The sequence below is a fragment of the Rhinolophus sinicus genome, linkage group LG05, assembly GCF_036562045.2.
Source record: "Rhinolophus sinicus isolate RSC01 linkage group LG05, ASM3656204v1, whole genome shotgun sequence".
NCBI classification, from domain to species: domain Eukaryota; kingdom Metazoa; phylum Chordata; class Mammalia; order Chiroptera; family Rhinolophidae; genus Rhinolophus; species Rhinolophus sinicus.
In genome coordinates this window covers 32,340,930-32,363,584 of record NC_133755.1, presented here as the reverse complement: position 1 = coordinate 32,363,584, position 22,655 = coordinate 32,340,930, and the positions used below count along the sequence as shown (strand labels likewise).

Here is a 22,655-nt window from a genome sequence, read left to right as displayed (position 1 = left end):
ATATCCCTGTGCCCCAAAGCATGACACAGACCACAAGGAGGCCATCCTGGGCTTCGCTGGTGAGTCATTTTAGTTCCTGAATCCCCCTTAGAGCCATCTGCCTCCTGCCTTCCCCCAGTGCTATAGATACTGGGTGGCTGATGAGAGCAAGACAAAAGACAACAGTAACTGAACACACCCTTCACAGTGGTCGCACCACTCGGCAGGGTAGGTTTTCCGAGGTACTTCCCCATTCGGCAGAGTCCCCTCCCCCCAGGGCCATCTGTAGCTCAGGCTTCCGAGCTGCTTCTTGACTCAGCACCTACTGGCAAGGTGAAGCATGTGTGTACACAGGCGTGAACACACACATACTCACAGCAGAAGGGGAGAGTGCTTTCATAAGGCTGAAAAACAACCTGCCAAGCTCCGAGGAACTCCCTTAGAAAACATACACATTCCCTTTTCTATTGTTTGGTTTTGGTATAATGAGCACATATTGCTTTAGTAATTAAAAAAAAATTGTTTTTAAGAACATGCACAAAACATATAGCCCACCTGGTTCAACACACATGGCTCAAGCTCACGGCCATCCCTGAGCCAGGCATGGGCTCTGCAGAGCTAGGCAGAAAGAAGAAAAAAAACTACCCCCCCAAAAAGTGGCCCCTTTGCCCACTCCAGGGGAAGGAGCTGGGTAGGCTCACGTTCAGGTTCTTGGGAGAGGCCCAGAGACTTGTTCCTAGCAAGGTCAAGGCCACCGAGCAACAATCAACTTCCCTGGCATTGCATTGCCCCGGCTCCCCTGCTGCTTCACCCCTGGAGCTGCTTCCTGCAAAGGAGAACCAAGACTCCCCCACAGCCAAGATCCTGGACCCAGCTGCCACTGCCTCCCTGCCTCCCCCAACATGACAGAAAGGTGCCCCCTCCTGGCAACTGGTATCCTTAGAACTGCCTGGAGCGAGGTTCCGATTGGAGTCCACGGCTGCCCTCTGGTGGCAGCAAGGGGAATGGAACTGCAGGCATCCCAGACCCCTGGCCTTTGGGAGCGTGCCTCCCAATTCATGATTGTCCTTTCAGGCCAGCACCTTCAGTCCCTGGTCAATTAGGAACCCGGTCATTAGTCACAGGGCAAAGGGCAGGAGTCATCTGGGGGAATTAACTGTTGGATCAATAGGGCAAGGCCCCTGGAAAAAATTAATGTCCCTCAGACACACTGAATGAGTAAACTGGGCAGCTGTTTCAGACTTAGCCAGCCTGAGAGGCCTAAGCTTCACCGAAGTTCAAAATAAAAGAAGCGTTGTCTGGAGCTCAAGCAAGCATCACGCACTTGTACAGTGGAGAACACCACACCCTTTAAATTTTGTCAGATCCTTAACTGGAGGGACAAGACTGGGCCCTGGGTGTAGGCACGGCTTTTAGCCATCTGGCCCTCAGGCGCACAGCACCCCATTGTCAGCAGGAGCTCCTCTGGTCCCTCTGGAGGCGGGGTCCACTCCAGGCCCACATGGGAATGAGCTCCGGCTCTCAGGTTTCCTCCCCCAGGAACGGACCCCACTATCTCTCCCTGTTCCTTCTGCCCTATGGAACCTCTTCTAACACCCACGCAGCACCTTAGCTCCTGACTCCACTCCACCTGGCCCCTCAGGCGGAACTGTCTCGTCAGAGTCCCAGCAGCACCCCTACATCTCCTTCTCCCTAGCACAGAGCTCAGTCTGAAGTCTACATTTGCTCCTTCACTGTGAGCTCCCGCTGGAATGTAAGTTCCCCAAGGAAGGAATTTATCCCGTTCCCAGCTCCAGTGGGAGCCACACAAGGTGGGTAGCACACAGGAGGCTCTCAGAAACGGCTGTGAAATGAACTGCTGGGCTCTTCCCTGGCCTTTCTTACCTTAGCCCCATTCCCCACTACTGGGCTGTGACTCCACTGAACATAGGGATGGTTTCTCCCCTTTCCCCCAAACCCCAAAAGCCCATGCAAGTGGGGGTGAATTTAACCACCAGGAAATGGCCCTGGAGCCTGTTAAAGGACTTTTGGGAGCTGCCCTGGAGAAGACCTGATGTTAGGGATCTGGGTCCCAATCGCCCCCTGACTGTCTATTTCTTACACCTCAGGCTAAGCAGTGGTTCTCAACTGGGGGCGATTTTGCCCTTTACCCCAACCCCAGAACACTTGTTAATGTTGGGAGACATTTTTGGTTGTCACATTTGGGAGTGGGGGAGCTACTGGCATCTAACAGGTGGAGGCCAGGGATGTCATTAAAATCCACAATGTAAAGGACAGGCCCCCCACAGACCCAGTTCAGCAACAGGTTTGCTGGCAATACCACCTGTTACCCTGTGATTTTGGGCAAGTACTTCCAACTCTCCTTTCTTCAGTAAAATGGGAGTATTATTTGTTCCTACTTCATAGCATTCTGTCTGGTATGCAGTAAGTTCTCAACAAATATTAGCTACTATTAAGAGGAAAGGAGTGAAGAAATTGTTTAAAGCCCAGCTGGGCACCCCGGGCTGCAATTCCTGCTTTACCTATCTGTCACATTCCGGGGCCACCTCTGGGCTGGATGTGGACCCAGGAAACCAACAGGGGAGCTGAGCTGCTACCTCATGTCCTGGGGACTGCTGCTCACACTCAGGCTTTCAAATGCTTGGGCTATTTGTTTGCAAAGAAATCATGACTCAATTTCCATTCTTTATTTGGGAGGTGCTGAGGGTGGCGGAGTAGAATCAGCATCCTGGTTTTAAGGACTAAAATTTGTGCTTCAAAAGGAAAAGAGTTTGAAAGGAGGGGAGCAGAGTGACAGGAACAGAAAAGTAACGGAAATTACTTGGGCCTTCCTGGAGGGTGACGGTTGGTGAATGCCTCTGCCTACCGCTGGCACCACCACCACCACACACACACACACACACACACACACACACACACAGCCTGTGTGTGCAGAACGCAGACAGGGGAGGAAACAGGCCCACTCTGAAGAGGGGTGGGACCAAATAAAAGAGGAGGAGCTACCCTTCTGGGAATGGTGACTCAGGACCCAGGGCAATGGGAGCCCTGCAGCGGCATACCAGGAATCAGCCCAGAGACTCGGAACCATCACTGGCGCCCTGTTCTTCTCCCCCACACCCCACAGGCTGCCCAGGCTGCCCTTCCACACCCCAAAATTGGAAAGGGCATGGGTTTCCAGGCCCCTCTGATCTGAAGTTGGAATCCCAGTGGGTGAGGTCGGGCAAGTTACTCAAACTCTTTGAGCCTTTGTCCCCTTGTGAGTGAACTGGGTCACACGACCTTGTGCACTGAGCACGTGGTCCAGCCTGGCGCACAGCAGGTGCTTGATACCTGCTGGTCCCCTCTTTCCTTTCCTCCTGGCTGTCCTTGATGTTCACCTTAACCTCACCACACCTGCAGAAAATGCGGTGTGGGGAAGGGGAGCAGGCAGACCCAAGGGGTATAGATGGGAGGACCTCAGCAGAGGGAGAGTTAACAGCAATGCCTCCGGTGCTCAAAGTGTCTTTCCATTTCCTCCCCCTCCTTGGACTCACACTCCTGCAGTAGGACACACAGAATCCCCCTGTTAGAGGGCAGGAAGCAGAGCTGTAGGGTAGAGAGGAATTCGCTCAGGGCCGTTGAGTGGCCTCCACCTCCCAGGCCCTGTCCTGATGTCCTTTAGATGGTGAGGGCGCTCGCCAGACTCTTCGAACAAGAAGCTGGGACCACACCTACCAAGCTCAAGCACACTCAGAGGAACACATGTTAGGCTATGAGCAGCAGGGTCATATTAATCCCAGGGTTCCTGCTGTGGGCAGGGTTGCCTAGTGGTTAAGAGTGTCAGACGAGCCCTGAGTACAGGCTCAGCCCAGGACAAGTCATTTATGTTCTCTGCGCCTCAGTTTCCCACCTGTAGAGTAGGGATGTTGGGAGGACTAAATATACATGCAAACAAAGTACTTAACAAGTGCCTGGCACAAACTGACTTAATAAGTCACATGTATTAGTATAATGAATATGTGTTGAATGAATAAAGGGGACCTAACACTAAAATTAGAACTGTCCCCTGTGCACAAAATCTACTCTGTGGGGCTCTCATACAGAAGGACAAGAGCACCTCTTTTACAAAAGGCCTCAGGAGAGACGACTTCTTAAATCTAGAGCAGGCGTCAGTCAGCAAACTCTTTTCTATAAAGGGCCAGAGAGTAAATACTTTGGGCTTTACCTACGGTCTCCATCCCAACTGCCCAGCTCGGTGGGTGAGACACTATGTAAACGGATGGGTATGGCTATGTTCCAATAAAACTTTATTTGCAAAAACAGGCTGTGCTGACCCCTGCTGCAGAGGTTCAGCTCCCCCAGGTTCACAGTGGGTTTCAGAAGGTGCTAACAAGCCTTGGGGTAACAAGTCTGCCCCTCCTTCCAAATCTCTGCAGGCAGGGGCTGAGGGCGGCATCTCTTATCACCCCCATTCATCCCTGAGCTACAACTGCAGACTGAGGCGTTCCCTGGGGGATGGGGAGAGACAGGGAAATGGCAGTTTCCAGCTAGAGAGAGGCAGCCAGCACAGCTGCGTCGGCAGTAAAAACAGGAACTAGCCTGCTGGGCCACCATCTCTCTTGAAACTGAAGCTCAGGAACTAAAAATGGACCCCCCCAAAAAAACAGAAGGTGGAACTGGAGTAGAGGCAGTGTGCTCCCCAGTGTCTTTGTGACGTCCCCCAAGACCCATCTCCAGGGTCACAGGGTGGTCTGAGGAACCCAGGGCTCTAGGGCCAGACCCACCCTTGGGGTGGCGAGGGGATGACCCGCCTCTGCTCTCTGTGCCTCTCAGTCCACTTGTCCCAAATGGGGACCCCACTGCCTCCCTGGCCCAGCACCTAAGAAATGAAAAAGAAAAAGAAAAGCGAAAGGTGTAAAGTTCCAACATGGTATCACCAGTTTGAACCAGTCAAAACATGTTAAAGAATCACCAGTCAAAAAATGTTAAATGAAAAAAGGAGTGAAGTAAAATTTAACAAAATAAAGCACACCAAAAATGAAATACGGGCTTCAAAGGACTCCAGTCAGTCAGAGCCTGACCCTCGCTTCCTCACCTGTGAGGAGGAGGTAACACCTGTTTGGCTGCCCCACGCTGCCCACGATGCGAGGTGTGCACGGAGCACATGGCCGGGGCTGTCCTCACAGACCCAGCCCACAGCGTGTACGGAGGGTGGTCATGACGTCACGGAGGGAGCTGATGGAGCCCAAAGTCTGTGCTGCAGACATGCAGGAAACCCCAGCCCCCTTGCAAGTCTCCGTGGAAGCATTCGGAAGGCAGGACTGACCTGCAGAGCTGCCTAAGAGCCACAGGTGCCTGTAAAACGTCCTCCCGATTATGTAGCTTCTCCCTCCCTCATCACCATCCCTAACACACCTCTGGGCTTGGTGCCCACACCACCACCCTCTCGAGCCCCGCTGGAAGCATCCACTGCACTGTTATTCCTTAACCGCAGGGAACAAAAGACTAAGGAAGGCAGCGTCCCGGCCTCATGGTTCCTGGGTCTGAGGTAGATGAGTATTCCAGGGCCCCTCAGTCAACCCACAGGAGAAAACAAGCTCTTTGCCACCTCAACAGCAGGGACAGTGGCAGTCCCCCGAATGATTCCAGGCCTTTATTTTGACTACACTTCCCATCACATCTTACTGCCCATTGAAAGTTGGAATGTGCAGGAATCACCTTTTCCATTTGATTTTTTGGGGAGACCGAGGTTCAGGGAAGTGAAATGACTTTACTCAACACCAGAAGTGATAGAGAGCAGCACAGGCCGGCACCTGCTGCCCAGCTCACTGTCCTCCCCTCTTTCCATCTCAGTCTCCAGGCTCCCAGACCTCTCCCTTCTAGAGAACCAGCTCTCCCCTGAAGCACGTGAAAGCTTTATTGCTTGGGCAGCTTCCTGAAGGTTGGCCCTTCCCCCAGAAAGCACCTGTGTACACTGCAGTCTGACAAAATGGGAACAAGCCAGGCCCCCCCACCAATCCTCTCCAGAGAGCGCGTGCACACACAGAGAGAGGGGATGGGCCAGGAGACGCCACCAACATCTGAGTCCCCAGCCCAGAGAGAGACCTCCACATGCCCACTCGGCTGCTGGCGACCTACCCCTTCTTCAGGTTTGTCACATAAGCGCTCTGGAGGGCGGCTTCCAGGAAGTAGGTGAGCTCATAGTCAACTGGGTGGGAACCTTTCAGATGCCGTGATGTGGTGTTATTTGTGATCTGGGAAAGGGAACACAGAGAGAACCACTGTCTTGAAGTTCTGAGGCAGAGGGGTCAGAGCGAGGGTCAACCCAGGCAGAGGTGGCCCCATGACCACCCCAAGTCCCTGGCCGCCCGTACTGGCACGTGGTGTAATTCTCAGACCAAATTCAACCAAACTCACTTTCATTTAAAATATGTCTATAGCACTCTCTCCCCATCCAAATGCCAGATGCCCACCACCGCCCTACAAAGCTGGTTTGTCTACATTTTATAGATGTAGCCTAAGGTCACAAAGCTGGCATGTGCCCCAGCTACAGATTCCAGGTCATCTCTACTACTTATTGGTTCATTCATTCTACAAACAATTGCACTGTCCCTGTCATGTAACCGTGGGACATCAGACTAGCCCAAGGTCAGCGACCCCCGGTTCCAGGAAAAGCTTTGGAACAATTACGTCATTAACTGAGCTGTCCTTAAGACTCAGCTTTCAGAGGGTCACTCAGCCCCACCAACACTGACCTGCCTTTATGATGCCACTTCCCTTCTCTGAGCCAAGAAAGAAAAATCAGTGAGCCATCCACCTTATTTTTCAGAAATCAAAGTAGATTTAAGACATGTTCTCAGTTCCTCAGAGCTTGGGGCTGAGTCTTAGCAGGGACACACAGCATTTCCAAGAATGCACAGGCTTCTCTGACCTGCCCTCCTTCAACTTAAAATATCCAGCTAAGGGGGCCCATTTGTCTGCCACGGGCACGATTCCAGCCCTGGAACCATTATAGCTCATCACCTTTATCCCCTTTTAAAACTCCGGAGTCTAGGCTTCTGGCTGAATGGGAGATTTTATCTTTTTTAATCAAAGTTCCCTCCAAACCCCATGAAACTGAAATGTGCGGGGCTCCTAAAACACTGCTGTCTAGCAGTGATCCACATGACTTCGGGAGAGGTCAACTCAAGCCTGTCAGGTCTCAGTGTGGACCTCCCCCAGCAAACACACTTGAGACCTGTCTTTGCTGAGCCCTCAAGCACTGCTCTTTTCCTCCTGAAGTCCAATCAAGCGGAGAGGCTCTAGGGCAGTGACTCTCAGCAGGGGGGTGATTCTGCCCTCCAGGGACATTTGGCAGTATCCACAGACATCTTCGGTTGTCACAATTGGGGGGAGGGGGGGAGGCTGCTGGGATCTAGTGGATAGAGGTCAGGGATGCTGCTAAACATTGTATAAAACCCAGGGCAGCCCCACGACAAAGAATTGTCCAGCCCCAAATGTCAGTAGCGCTGAGAGTGAGAACTCCTACTCTAGGAGAACTGGCCTGGCCTGAGGGGGACTCTTCCAAAAAGACCCATCACAAAAACAGGGGCTGGGTTGACATTTTGACGTTTGCCAAAGTAGGTGAAGTTCAAATGTCTCCTGGGCTCTTAGTCTCTCAGCTCCTCCTTCAAGACGCCAATCCCAATCTACTCTGCCTTCTAACATCTACTGAACAGCTACTAACCAGAATGCCTAAGCCCCATCCCCAAATTGTCCCCCACAAGGGATCAGAGCCACCCTCCCAGAGTCCAAATCCTGCTGATACCACTTATTAACTGTCTGAACTCTGAGAAGCTATTTAATTCCTTTCCAAACCTGAGTTTCCTCACTTCTAAAATGGGAATCACAACGGTATCTATTCCAGCAGGTGGTGTGAGGGTTAGATTAGAAAATGACTGTATTCAAGTCATGCCTGACATACAAGCAGGGACTGCTAGCTGTCAGTCACTGTTAGCTGTGTTTTGTTGAATATGTAACTGTTAGCTGTGTTTTGTTGAGTAAGGCTGCCTGTTCTTCCCCTAATAAACCAGAAGAGCCTCCAGAAGGGAAGAACTGGGGTAACGTCACCGTTTGCTGCAAAACCTGGAACTGCTGTCCTGCAGACAGTTCATACAGGCTCCCTAAGGGGGGAACGGGGAGATAAGGAGGCTGAAAACTTTCAGACGCCTGCTGGCCAGCTTCCTGCCAGCCTCTGAAAGGCTTGGAGAATGGGCTCCAGACCTCACCTCCCATAGGGGATCCAGTGGGAAGCTTCTGGGGCACCACAGAAGCAGAAAACTTGTCTATAAGGACCAGCCTAACTGTACCCGTTCCAAGGGGAGAGCGGTGAGCAAATGGTTTAATTTCTCTAAACCTTACCTACTAAACGGATGAATATAATCCCTACTTCAGCATTGCTGTGAGGAGTGAACAAGTTAATGGATACGAACAGGGCTGTCAATTCAGTTGCGCAAGCTGAATTCGCCAAGGAGGTTCCTGGCCTCTCACACGTGGTGTGGACTCATCGGTTTATTAAAACTATTTCCTGGCAGAAAAGAGTCTCATTGGAACAGATTCAGTATACTATGAGTTTTCTGACCAATGAGGCAGAGTGTCTTTGGAGGGGTACAGGGTGCCTTTTTCTAATTTGCACAAGGCTGACCCATGAGCTTAGTGGGGGCTATAGATACAGGGGCTCAATAGAGGGCAGTTGTGAACGTGGTCCTATAATTCCCAGCTCACCTTCTCCAATTCCTGCAGAAACACTTGAGCAATCCAGGAGGCCTTCTCGAAGCAGGTGATCACTTCCTCTTCCCTCTCGGTCAGGCGGTGGCGGGAAGCAATGGAGTTGGGTAGGCGTTCCAGGGAGAGGCCTGCAGGAGGAGAGCACTTCAGACCTGCCCTGCTCAGGCCCCCCTGACTCCAGGCCCTTTCCCCAGGCCTGCAGTGGGCTCATCTGAGGACACCTACGCTCTGCAGCAGCCAGGGTGAGGTGGAGGTCTGAGGAGGGGAAGGAGCAGGCTAAGCAATGGTGGTATTAGCAGTAGCTGGGATCAAGTGGTGGGCAGATAGCAGGCACCCATGCCCCACGTGGGAGCCACACTGTGGCCCCATGTCCAAGTCCTGCCTATCCTTCCAGGCCAGCCTCTCCAGGAACCATTCCTGACCCTTCTAGTTGCTAGAAGAAAACATCCACCCTCCAGGCACTCACCGGTTCCACACTGCAGAGTGGTTATTTACACCCAGCTCTTCACTCCCCCAGTAGCTAAAAGCTCCACATGGGCAAAATGTGTTTTTGGATTGCCACAGTCCCAAGCACACGGTAGATGCTTGAGTTACACAGCATTTTACATGCATCCCTCCCGTGGAACCAAACAGTTTCCACCTCGCCTAAGTTACCTGCACTCAGGTTGTATCTGCCAATGGACACCTGCTGTTAGCCTCCCTGCATCCACTTCCCCTTTGAGCATCCCTCCCTCCTGCAGCCTCAGCCACCTGCTTCAGAGGGCAATGACCCCACAGCCCTTCAGGGCAGCACATGAGCCAGGCCGGGCCATCATCAGAGCCACACTTTGTGGCTAAGGCGCAGCACACAGCCTGGTGTGGGCGGAAAAAGAGCCAATCCTGGAAGTTCTACTCTTTCCACTGGGCTGGATAAGCTGGTAAGAGGTCAGCCTGGAAATGTTGGGAAAGCCTTCAAATGAAGCCATGCAACGTGAGTGCAGTTATTTAACATGACTGAACTGTACGTTTGACAATGGTTAAGCTGGTACACTTTATGTTACTGTGTGTTCTTTAAAAAAACCCATCTGTAAGAAGCCAAGACGAGAAGGCATTGTTATACTAACTAGAAGTGAATGTTGTAAAGGAAAAACACTATATTTACATATTTTTTTTAAGACAGGAAAGAGACTGAATAAACTCTTAGTCATGAAAAAAAATGAAGTCTACACAGAATAAAGTTGAGACACGATGGAAAAGGGCAGACCCTTAGACAGTGTTTGAGCACCTTGCCTGAAACTCTCCATCCCCTGAAAATTTCTGATACATGTGCCAATAAACCCTTCCCCCCACACTTGTTGGGGTCATAGTCATTTAAATTGTGTTTCTGTCATGTGCAACTCACACAGAACTGACTAGAGGTGCTGTCCTGGACTGTTGGCCCCAATGGGCAAATTCCAGGTCGCTGTCATTTTTGTGCCACACACAGTACCTGTCATGTACGAGGTGTTCAAGATGAACTCCCTGAAGGAACTATAAAAATAGAATCCTATATCCCCAGCATCCAACTGAAACCAAGCCCTTAACATTTGAAACCTCCCCTCCCCTCCCCTCCCCTCCCCTCCCCTCCCCTGCCCTCCCCTCCATAATAAGCTAAAGCCTTATTTCAGGCTTTAGCTCGAGTGAGGGGATGACCACGTCAGCCTCCTAGCTGGCCTCCCTGCCTCCAGTCTCACTCTAATCCATACTGCACATGGCTCCCAGGGCGATCCTTCCAAAACTCCACCCCTTACAACCCTTCAGGGGTGCCCACTGCTATAGCGTAAGGTTCAAACTCCTGAAGTGCCACATCGGGCCCTCCAAGATCATTCCTGTCACCTCTCCAGCCTTGTTTCTCACTGTATACTGTAGACTGAGTGTTTGTGTCCCTTCCACCCCCCCCCACCCCCACAAATTCGTATGTCAAAAACCTAATGTCCAATGTGATGGTATTAGGAGGTGGGGCCTTTGGGAGGAATTAGGTCACGGGAATGGAGCCCTCATGAATAGGATTAGTGCCCTTTTATAAAAACGGCCCCGAGAGCTCCCTTACCCCTTCTACTACGTGAGCACACAGCGAGAAGTTGGCAGCCTACGACCTGGAAGAGGGCTCTCACCAGAACCCAACCATATTGGGGCATTGATCTCAGATTTCCAGAAATAAATGTCTGGTCTATAAGCCACCCAGTCTGTGGTACTTTGGTACAGCAGCCCAAGCTGTGGAAGACACCGCAACTGCCACAGCCACACCCAACCTCCTGCGCCCAGCTGTTGCCCTGCTGCCTCTAAAGCACACCCCTGCCCCAGTTCATCCAAAATGACCGCACACCCAGTCTGCCTCACCGAGGGCCGTCTCCTCTCCTAATGTCCCCTGGTATAACCCACCATTTCCTCCTTGGGCGTTGGTCTATACTGTACATATTGCCACCCCACCATTTCTCATACTCATTTGTTCACATATTTGCGCAGGCAGACTACAAGCTCCTGAAAGGCATCAATCTTACTGTGTTTACCTTTCCATAACCTGGCACATAGTAGACACTCAGCGAGTGCTGGCTGGCTGGCTGGCTGAAGAGATGGCAAGCCTGATCATGTCTGACAAAGCACAAAGCGCTCTGCCAACACAAGGTGAGGAATTATTATTGTTTTCTTGGCTACATCCCAACTCATACAGATGCAGTGACCTTGCCCTCTACCACGCTGGGGTGTGAACAGGTCCAAAGGTCGCAGTGCCTCAGCCTGCAAAGGTCCTTGCTCAATACAAAGGTTGAGTGTCAACGTGCCTCCTGCCAAATGACTCATGACCATTTCAGCTCCTCACTGGAGAGGACTAGAAGGGGGAGGAGAAATGGAGGGAGCATTGGAGGAGACGTAGAGAGAAGGCAGGAGAAGGCAAGCTCCACTGCTCACTGCCAGTGCTGGTTCAGCCCCTGCTCCCCAGACACATGGCCTGTCCACCCTGCAGGAAGGTGGGACAAACATACTGTTTGACCAGCAGGCCTAGCCTGGGAGACCACCTGCAGATGGCAGGAGGACGCTGCCAACTCCAGAAGACATAGCTTCCCTGTGGCCCTCCACTGAGAGCTGTGCTGCCGGCTGGGTTTCCTCCTACCCCACTTCTGGGCCCAGAACAGGCATGGACGCTGCCAGCTGCCTAGCAGGTTTGGGATGCCAGTCTGATGGCCACTGCAAAGTGGTGAATTTAGTAATATCTGTCTGTGGGGCCTCCACGTCCCCCGTGCTTCATTCGTTCCTTCCGCTCCCAGCAGAGGCCTCTCCACCATGCTTCTCTGAGAATTCTAAATCCCATCCTCCTTGAAAGCTCACAGCAAAACCACCTCCTCTCTGAAACCTTTTCAAGCCTCCCAGACTCAAACCAGCAGAATATTTCGCTGCATCTCCTTTGCACATGCCTTTGTCCTATGTGGTCACCATCCTATCTGTGCATTTCTGATTGATCTTTGCACCCAATGAGAGCAGGCCTGGCATTGAGTGAGTGAGTTGATGGATGCACAGATGAATGGATGCATTCACTCCTGCTGAGTGTACAACCCAATGGGTTTCTCCCACTCCACTGAAATAATGGTTCTTGAAGAATTCATAAACAAATTGTACGTTTATACAATGGACTACTACTCAGGAAAAAAACAACACAAAAGGACAAACTCCTGACATGCATATAACATGGATGAATCTCTCAGAAATTATATTGTGCAGAAGCCAAATATCAAAAAGCACAGGCTGTGTTATTTCAGTTATATGCTATTCAAAAAAAAGACAAAAATAATCTATATTAATAGAAACCAACCAATCATTGCCTGGGTAGGGGTGAGGGTGGGGGAGGGGATTAATTGGGAAAGAGCCTAAGGGAACTTTCTGGGATGATGGGGAAATGTCCTTTGTCTTTATTGAGGTGTTGGTTACACAGATGTTTACACTTGTCCAACTCATCAAATTATACACTTAAGATTTGTGTACCTTACTGTATGATAATTTATCTAAAAATAATGGATATAAGGCCTTTTTAAAATGAAGCAGTTATGATTCTGGAGAACTAAAAGATCAAAGCAGAAGGGCTACAGCCACTGAGGTTTTCCTCAGTAAGATAATTGCCAACATACAGAAAACCAAAAAACTTCCTGGAGCTGGCAGTGGCTTTTCACAGTCCAGTCACCCTTTCCTCCCATAAAAAAGGGCTTCTATACCTTCTATTTGCTCTTTGATTCATAAGCAGTTACATTTTCCTGTCCATAAACATCTGATTGGAAACCTGCTGGGCACTCCACCCTTTGGGATGCACTGCACCCTCTGCCCTTGAGTGTTTCAGCACAAGTGGCGAGACCACAACACTAGATCCAGAGGGAGACCAGCTGCTCCTCAGCCTCGTCCCCAAAGGATCCCAGTGGTTGTAACACAGCCTTGGCCATCAGGTAGGAAGCCAGGGCTGCCAGGCAGTGCGGGGTACTGCCTCCCGATTCCCACTGGCAGAGGGGCCTTTCAGCTCTACAAGCCAAGGGAGGGTCCCTTTCAAGAGAAATGCTTGCTTTTTCATTACCTCAGAATTTCTGGTTTGGAGGCAAGCTGATCCTGGCACGACTAGGGGCTCAACACCCAGGCTGGTCCCAGCCTCTTCAGTCTGAGATGACTCATCACATCCCAGACAGCTGCCCTTCCAAGAAGCCCCACCCTGGGATGCAGAGGTGGAGAGCACACCGCTTACTCTGCAATGGAACTTTCCAGATGGGTGGACCCCCCCCCACCCCCTCTTGCCTACCCAGCTGGTCCCAGAGCACAGGGCACCCATAGTGGGCTAAACACAGAGTTTGGGGATCCTGGGTTGGGTGGGGTTGGGGGAAGAAGAAATATGAGTCATTGCTTCGGCCCTCTGGGAGGAAACCTCAAGGCCAGATAGGGAAGAACCCTCATAAATCACACACGAGAGTGGGCAACTGTGAGAATGTAAAGTGGTACAGCCACTATGGAAAACAGCCTGGCAGTTCCTTAAAATATTAAAAATAGAATTATCACATGACCCAGCACCTCCACTTCTGGGTTAAAAGAACTGAAAGGAAGGTCTGGAAGAGATATTTGTACACCCATGTTCATAACAACATTATTCACAATAGCCAAAAGGTACAAGCAACCCCAAGTGTTCACTGGAGGATAAATAAACAAAAGGTGGTATATGTACACAGTGGAATATTGTTCAGCCTTAACAAAGGAAATCCGGCCATAAGTGACAATGTGGATGAACCTTAAATACATTATGCTAAGTGAAATAAGCCAGTCTCAAAAAAACAAATACTATGTGATTCCACTTTCTATGAGGTTCCCAGACCTAGAGTAGTCAGACTCACAGAGACAGGGAGTAGAATGGTGGTTGCCAGGAGCTGGGGGGCGGGGTAAATGGGGAGTTATTTAATGGGGATGGAGTTTCAGTTTTATGATATGAAGAGTTCTGGAGATTGTTTGTACAATAATGTAAACTTAACACTACCAAACTATAAACTTAAAAATGGTTAAGATGGTAAATTTTATCTTAAGTGTATTTCACCACAATTAAAAATGTTTAATGGTTAAGATGCTAAACTTTATGTTCTATAAATTTTATCAATTGAAAACTTTTTTTTTTTTAAAGTAGGCAATTTGACTCCTTGTATCAAAGTCTCCAAAAAGTGCAGATGCTTTGATCTAGTAACTCTACTTGGAATTTATCCTAAAAAAAAAAAAAAAAAAGAATGACATATGCAAAAATTTAGTTTCAAGGTACCCACTGCAGCCTTGTTTATAATGGCAAAAAATAAAAATAAAAAATGAGATTTAAACTACAGGTCCAATAACACGGAACAAGTTTGCTGAATTACAGGAGATTCTTACAATGAAATGCTATGAAGCCACTTTAAGTAGTGATGCAGATATGTACTGGAAACTGGTTCATAAAAATATTAACTTAAAAAAAAACAGGTTATAAAATAATCTTGTATGAACTTCTTTTTGTTTAAAAAAACACATATAAACCCGTAGGAAAAAAGACTGGAAGGATATACCTCAAAATGTTTATGGAGATCTAAATTTCCCAAAACACAAAAAATGGTATTGCACACTAGCAACGCCTATCTCATAGGGAGGTGGTGACAAACTAGATGGTATTTACAAAGAATAGAACGTATGCTCTCGCAAAACATTTTCAAGTGATGTTCACAATGACCTCTTAGGTAGAGGTTTCGCCCTTCCCTAGAATGACAAATGAGAAATCAAATTCAGGGAGAAGAGATTCCTTCCAACACCACTCAGCTCAAAGCGACAGAGTCCAGACTAGCTCCTGGTCTTCAGGCTTCAATCCTGTCTGTTCTCTCGGCCCAGGCTCCAGATGTCATACCTCACTCTCAGTCACCCCACCAGGGGCTCCCAAGTCTCGGGCTTCTGGTCAGCCCATGGTGGCTCACCTTGCCCGTGTGTATCTGATGAGAGTTACAGCTCATCACTCAAGTATCGGAGCTGGTTTCTCAAACGAACCCCTCCAAGCTCTATCCACACTCTACACCCTCACTGACTACTCTCCGGGGTGGCCTCCAACAGTGGAGGAAAGGGCTGCCAGGAGAAGATGTGTGGAGACCACACCAACTTCTTCCCCTCCGGCCCCATGGTGATCTTCCTGGGATTCTGTTTACCATCTTGCTCTGTTTTGTATCCTGCAGTCCAGGAAGGCATTCATCAAAGGCTTGGTGTGCACACAAGTAACACACCCGCCTCCTTCTGAGACCCTTCAACAGCCGCCTGCTCAGGCCTGCTCATTCCTCTCCATCTGGAAGCCAGGCTCCCACTCCATGGCCCACAGTCTGGGGCCGGGGAAGCAGTACCAGAAGCGCTGACCCGCTTCCTGTCAAGGCGAACAGCCCACGCCCCTTTGAGAAGTAAACCAAAATAAACAGCTAATTCCTGCCATACCAGGACTAAAAAAAACCCAAACCAAATCTGTCACCATATCCTGCGCTAGGAGTAGCCTGGTTCTTTATTTTTAGAAGTTTTAATAAGTCACAAAATCTCAGGTGAGAGCAGAATAGCTGGGGTTGCATAGGCTGAAAAGAGAACAAAAAAGGAAAAAAAAAATCTTGAGGGGCTGGGAGAATTTGCAGACTGTAATTCTCCTAGCTGCTTAATGTTTTTTACATTTTTACTATTCATAGCACCATCACAATTTAGCATCTCGCTGCAGTGTTTTGGGTGAACTGGGGCCATTTTTCTCTATAGCCAGGACGATCTTCTATTGGCCTGGCAAGTCTGACCGGAGCATGGACTGGAGCTTCCCTGCGCTGGGCTGTGCGCGAGATCAAAAAGGGGGTTGGCGAGGTGGAACCCAGGGCAGAATTGGTTTTCAAAGGGCCCATTGCCCATTTATGAGGCTACAACGAGCCCCAAATTAGGCACCAAGGACTAAGGTCTGTATAGCTCAGGGCAGGACTCAAAGCTAAAGAAAGGGGGGTTATTCCCCATATCACTACCACACTGAGCTAGTGCCAGAGAAATGAAAGCAACACAGGAAGGCTTGAGAGAAGGAAGACTTTTGCCACAGAACAGCCCTCTGAGAGGTGGACGATGGCACTGGGGCTTTTGGGGATGAATTGGGAAAGGTTTGAGGTGTCAAAGGTGCAGGTCTTAAAGCATCCTGCACGTGCATCAAAGCTGGGCATATCCCTCAGGGCTTAGACTAACAGCAAAGAGGCAGCGTGTCCCCCTGGATGCACAAAGGTTTAGATTTAGAGTCTAGGGCCCAGAGCCCTCTGCTCCAGGCAGAGCACATGCGGGATTGACCAATAGGTGGGCCTGATTTTAGGGGACACAGATTGGGCCACATCAGTTATGGTGGGGCTACCTGGGGCCAAAGTTCTAGAACGCCAGCATAAAGGGACACCCTGAGCCTTACTGCCGGGCTCTCAATGCACCCTCATTTCCCACACGCACCGCCTCTCCAAGAAGGTGTGATCACACCCCTCCTCCAAACAAGCCACCTCCACTTCCCTTTGGATTTTACCTGGAAGTACCTCTCCCCTCATCTGCAGATGACTCCTCCTTAAGTTCAGGCTCACCTCCCAGCTCACCCGGGCAGGCTCCACAACTTGGGCATCAAGGATGAGCCCAAAGCCAGAGTCAAAGAAAGACACGTTCAATTCCGGACACAGTCACCACTGGGATAACCTGAGGTGAGTCACTTCTGCCTGAGCTCTGGGTTCTGCCCTCCGAACCTTTCACCTGCTTTGCTAAGAGCATCCTGACTTTCCTGTGAGGAGCCATTCCTCCAACTCTGTCCACAAGATTCAGGTGGGGAATCCCACCCCTGGCACCAACCTGGCAACCTAGGAGCTGGTCACTGTAACTGGTTCCAGGGTGGGCATGAGCCCAAGCCAGGTCAATGAGAATGGTCCCTGAAGACTCTCTTTCTGAGGTTGTGAGTGCTATGCTGCAGGACCACGTAAGCCTGGAGCTGCTGAGAAAGACCTCAGTACATGCAGCCCGTGCATCCAGCTATGCCTGATGCCATCTACCCCAACAACTTGCTAGTTACATAGGCTCAGAAATCTCCAGTCCCTCCCCCTTTTGGCTGTTGCTTTGCCAGCTAGTTGGAGTTGTATTTTTGTCATTACAACCGTAAGTCTGGTTATAGAGAAACTGATTCCAGAAGCATGATGTCAGAGGGGACAATTCCTGAAGTATAGGACTGGCTGAGTGGAGGTCAGGTATAGGAGTGACGGTTTTGCCACCTCCCAGCTAAGAACCTGGAATTCCACATATAGACCCTATTTCCCTGAAAATAAGACCTAGCCGGACAATCAGCTCTAAGGCGTCTTTTAGAGCAAAAATTAATATAAGACTCGGTCTTCTGTAAGACCGAGTCTTATATTAAAATAAGACCAGGTATTATATTGTATTATTATATTATATTGTATTGTATTAATTATATTATATTATAAAGACCAGGTCTTATAGTAAAATAAGACCAGGTCTTATATTAATTTTTGCTCCAAAAGACGCGTTAGAGCTGATTGTCCAGCTAGGTCTTATTTTCAGGGAAACATGGTATGAGAGGATAGGCCCCTGGCAGGAGGAACATACTGATCTCTAACTGGGGAGATGTGCTGGGCCCAGGTCCAAATGAGACTGAAGAAGGGAGAGCATGCTGTAGGGTGAACAACCGAGGGAAACTTTCTGGTGGAGGAAGCACCTGAGCTGTGTCTGAATGGAGCATTAGGGCCACTGCGAGGACAGAGACCCAAGAAAAGGTAAAGGGACATAACTTTCTATTAGGTTAGTGCAAAAGTAACTGTGGTTTAAAAGGTTAAAAATAATCGCAAAAACCGCAATTACTTTTGCACCAACCTAAGAGCTCCCGCTGGACGCCAGAAACAGACCTCCTGTGGCTGAAGCACGGAGCTCCACCAAGGGAGGAGAGAGAGAGGACACTGGGGGTGCAGAAGAGATGACCACCTGTCCTCCAGGGGCTTCCAGTTCCGTGGGGAGACAGGGCTGGCGGCCAGGAGCACACGGAATCAAACGAGCAGGGTTCTGCCCAGGGCTTCATGAGTGGGCGGCACTCATGCGTCCTGCGAGGAGCCTCGAAACCAAAGTATACTAAATTGTTTTTTAATGCAAAGTAAATGGAAGATGTTCCCCCCAAACAAACCAAAACAGTGGTGGGCTGTGCCATCTACCACCTGCACCTGGAAGGCGCTGGGAACATTTCCTTTCCTAGGGCCGTCCCCGGGTATATGACACGCTTGGGCAGGGGGCAAGGGGCTGGAAGAAGTCCCAATGGAGCCACTGCAGGGCCTGGGGAATAGGGTGGGTAGGAGTGGGGCAGGCTCCCTATTCTGAAGCAAGGTGACTGATGCTGACATCTAAATGCGTGCTTTCTGGCCAACTAGCCCACCGACACCAGGACCCGGGCTGCTTCTGTACTAAACAGACCCACAGGACGGCAGCACAGGGCTTCATCGGTGGGTGCAGCTCCCACTCAGGGCTGAAGGAGGCCAGGAAAGGCTACAGTCCCCTATCTCCACAAGGCCCCCTCTGGGCTACCCTCAGGGACAGAATGACTGTGTCCAAACGCCTTGTGTCTCCTGGCCAGACCCCAGGCACTGCAGAAAGTGCCAGCAGCTTCTCTTTCTCTGGGCTTCTGTACCTCCTATACCCTTCCTGTATGAATCCATTGGAGTTAACTGTAACTGTTCCCTATGACCTCTGGCGGGCTCCTCTGTCACAGGCAGGATACAAGCTGGGGAGACAACCACTTGGCCACCAAGCTGAGCTCTGGGTACATACAGGCTGAGAAACCCAGCAAGCCTCAGTTTCTTCTTTCATATAATGGGCGTTAACAACTACCTCCCATCTTATAGAGATGAACTGAAGGTGAATTCGCCAGTCAACAAATATGTACGAAACAAGAGTTCCAGAGCAGTGTTTCTCGAGTTGGAACGTGCATACTCATCACTGGGGATGCAGGTGATATGCAAGTTCTGATTCAATACGACTGGGGAGGGGCCTGAGAGTCTACATTTCTATCAAGCTCCTGGGTGGCTCACATGCGATAATCCTGCCTCCCCTCCCCAGTCTAACCTGGCTCCAGAGGGAAGGGTCCACACCCCGTGTTTCCGGGTGTACTATGGAAGTCAAGTATACCAGAGGGGCTCAGGAATTGGTACTTGGGGAATGAAGGACTGAACAGGAGGTGCTGACGGGCAGGGGAAGGGCTCTCAGCTCTGCCCAGGGCCGGTGGGTGACTTGGGAGCAGCTGGCCACAGGACAGGCCTATTACTGAGTGGCAGGTAAGTCAACCTGGCTGCCTCTCTGCAGCCAGGAGTTGGAGGCATGATCTGGGAAGAAGCAGTTCTTACTCCAAAGCCAGAGGCTCTGACAAGGTCCAGCCCACCTCCCAGGTACCACCACGAGATTGGGCACAGTGCTCAGACAGGGAAATGACAGGTCTTCCCATGAAGCTGTTTTATTTTTCTATCTTAGTGAAAACTCTGTGGTTTTGATACTATTTCTGAACAAACGTGACATGGATAATATCTTTCTTCCCCAAGAGAAGTTGCAGGGTCATGTACCCCCATCTTGCACATACATATATGTGTGCGTTTCTGCATTTCAGGCAGGAGAAACCCAAGACTGCTGCAACTGCCCCCTTCTCTCCCAGACTGATGTCTAAAGCCCTCCCTGCGAGTCAAGAGGCATCTTCTGGTCTAACTTATGTCCCTCCCACTTCAGAGGAAGGCCAAGTCCTGTGAGACAGGCCTCAGAGGGTCACGCTGCCAAGTCCCTCTGCTTTGGAGGCAAAAGGAGGTGAGTTGAATGTGTTTTTATGTCTTTGGGGGGTGGAGGTGAAGAGCCCCAGAACCTGTTCCTGACTCCTCCAACAAGAACAAGAGCTCCACACTGGAGACAACCACACACAAGTCCTGACACAGCCTCCAGGCCTGTCCACCTCAGGCTTCCCCAAGGTACACTGGCCCATCCTCTGCCCTCCAGCCAGCTGTGCCTGAGAATCAAACTCCGTGATCCACTGGATGGAGCCAAATGGAACCACGGAGCAGAATCTAATGCAAATGGCAAATAAGCTGTGGTATAAGGCCCTGGCTAGGGGGAGTGCTCCGGGGTAGGCAGGGGAGGCTTCGGCAGAGGCTACCTAGAGCTTGACAGAGCCTAAAAATCCAGAGGCTGTCTGGGGGTAGAACATTCTAGTTCAAATATTAGCTAACTGATGTCCTGGGTAAGTTGCTTCACTTTTATTAGCCTTGGTACCCTCATCTGTAACATGAGGGATTGGCCTAGATCATTTTTATGATTCCTCTCAGTCTAGAATTCTGAGCAGCACGACCATGGGTGTTTATGAGCTCTGGCTGCCTGGGTTCAAATCCTGGCTGTACCACTTCCTGTGAAACCCAAATGAGTCCCTCCCCCTCCTCAGCTGTAACTCCTGGTCTGTAACACGGGAATGAGGAGAATACCCACTTGGGTTCTGTGTGGATTCAATAAAGGCATACCTGGCAGAGTGAGGGCTTAACAAGTATCATTATTCTGTGAACTCTGTGGCCTCCTGCTGCCACCATCCTTTCTATGGACCAAATGTTTGCGTCCTCCCCAAATTCATATGTTGTAGTCCTAACCCCCAATAAGATGGTATGCGGAGATGGTGTCTTGGCAGGTGATGAGGGTTAGATGAGGTCACGAGGGTGGGGACTCATGATGAGATTAGCAGCTTTATAAGAAAAGAAAGAGAGGGGGATTGCTCCACGTACACATGGAGGAAAGGCCATGCGAGGACACAGTGAGAAGGTGGCCATCTGCAACCCAACGAGACAGCCCTCACCAGACACTGACCCTACTGATACCTTGATTTTGAGCTTCCCAGCCTCTAGAACTGTGAGAAATAAATTCTTGTTCTTTAAGCCACCTGGACTACGATATTTTGTTATGGCAGACCAAGACAACCCCTTTGCTCATAAAAAGTGTCAGGACCAATGACCAGCCATCCCCACCCCCTACTCTCTGGATGGGGAGAACCACTGGGTACCCCGAAACCCAGGAAAATCAACATCATGCATACTCTGGAGGTCCTGTGCATGGTCTCAAGCACATACAGGTGAACCAGGTGAAACTCAGCATGCCAAGCAACAGGGCACAGTCACTGCAACAGGACAGGGAGGACAGGTAGAGAGGAGGCAGGCAAGCGGGAGGCCGCATGCAGTCAGTGAGGGGCGGGGAGCTGGCACAGACCATGACCGAGCAGCCCACGCCGTGATGCCCGGCTCCTTACCTCCCCTGCAGGACCTCTGACCACCAAGAAGCTGGAGGTGTGCTGGAAAGAGTAGAGAGCAGGAGACAGGGAGCAGTAGGCACCGAGCCAGGTCTACAGGAAAAAAGTGCTGGAAAGGACCCCCAAGGAAGGGTGTTAGGTTCAGGAAGTCCATGGCAGAAGTGGTTTCCAAGAGGCCCGAAAGACCCAGACGCCACATGAAGATCACCCTCAAGTCTGGCCTGTGCCAGGGACCCAAAGAAGGGGGACAGGAGGGCAAAGGGAGAAGAGCTCACAGACTGGCCCATCCAGATGGGTACCTGCCCTCCTGCTGGCTGGCACCAGGTCTGTCTAGAGTGACATTCCCAAAAGATTTCCTGAGATGGCGTGAACAATCTCTCAATGAGGAGAGGGCTCCAGGGACCCAGCAGGGGATAAACAGCCCTCAGGAAGCCCCCCCAGCCAGGGCCAAGGAGGCTGTGCCCTGCAAAGATGTCACAGTCAATCCCCTGCAACCCAAGGGTGACAGAGGAATGGGGGTGCGGACTCATATTCCAAGGCCAATGTCAGAGAGTGGAGGTTTCAGTCCTGGCTCCACTGCAAATCTCTGGGTAACTTTGGGCAAGCTATATAGCCTCTCTGGGTCTGTTTCCCCATACATAAGATGGGAGAACATCTGTATCTATGATGGAAAGAGGGTGACAAATACTCTACCAATGCCAGACACCAAATCCCCACAGGGGCACATACATTTCTAAACTTTTCTGTAGGGGTTGGTTTGTGCTGGAATAGGGAGATGATCAAACAGTCAAGATTCCTGGGCAGTGGGGCTCCCAAAACCTCACTACCACCAAGGGCCACCCCTCAGGCTCTGTGATCCCAGGGCTTGTGGATCCAGAAAGCGTCAGCCTGAAGCACAAAGTTTGGAATAGAGTTTTTACTAACATGGAACGGCTTCAGGATCCACTTCAATGATACTGTTACCCCAGCAGGGACATCCACAGCACCCCATGTCATCTAATTCCTACATCACTGACCCTGTGTGCCTGGGTCCCCACCAGAGTACCCCTCGGCCTGGGAACTGGTTCTGACCTGCCCATCACTGGATCGTGGCACCACCTCCCTG

General features: G+C 50.5%; 1 protein-coding gene across 3 annotated transcripts in view; it reads right to left on the bottom strand.

The window, feature by feature from the left end:
• Positions 1–22,655, bottom strand: part of TTC7A (tetratricopeptide repeat domain 7A) — a 113,423-nt gene that overhangs the window by 77,050 nt on the left and 13,718 nt on the right. For 2 of the 3 annotated variants that reach the window (XM_019748610.2, XM_019748611.2), the window contains exons 4-5: positions 8,722–8,852; positions 6,097–6,212 (exon numbers count right to left, since the gene is read on the bottom strand). In XM_019748610.2, the coding sequence (XP_019604169.2) occupies positions 6,097–6,212; positions 8,722–8,852 (247 nt within the window). Of the gene's footprint in view, positions 1–6,096; positions 6,213–8,721; positions 8,853–21,550; positions 21,644–22,655 lie in introns of all 3 variants that reach the window. The other variant, XM_074331946.1, reaches the window with a different exon arrangement.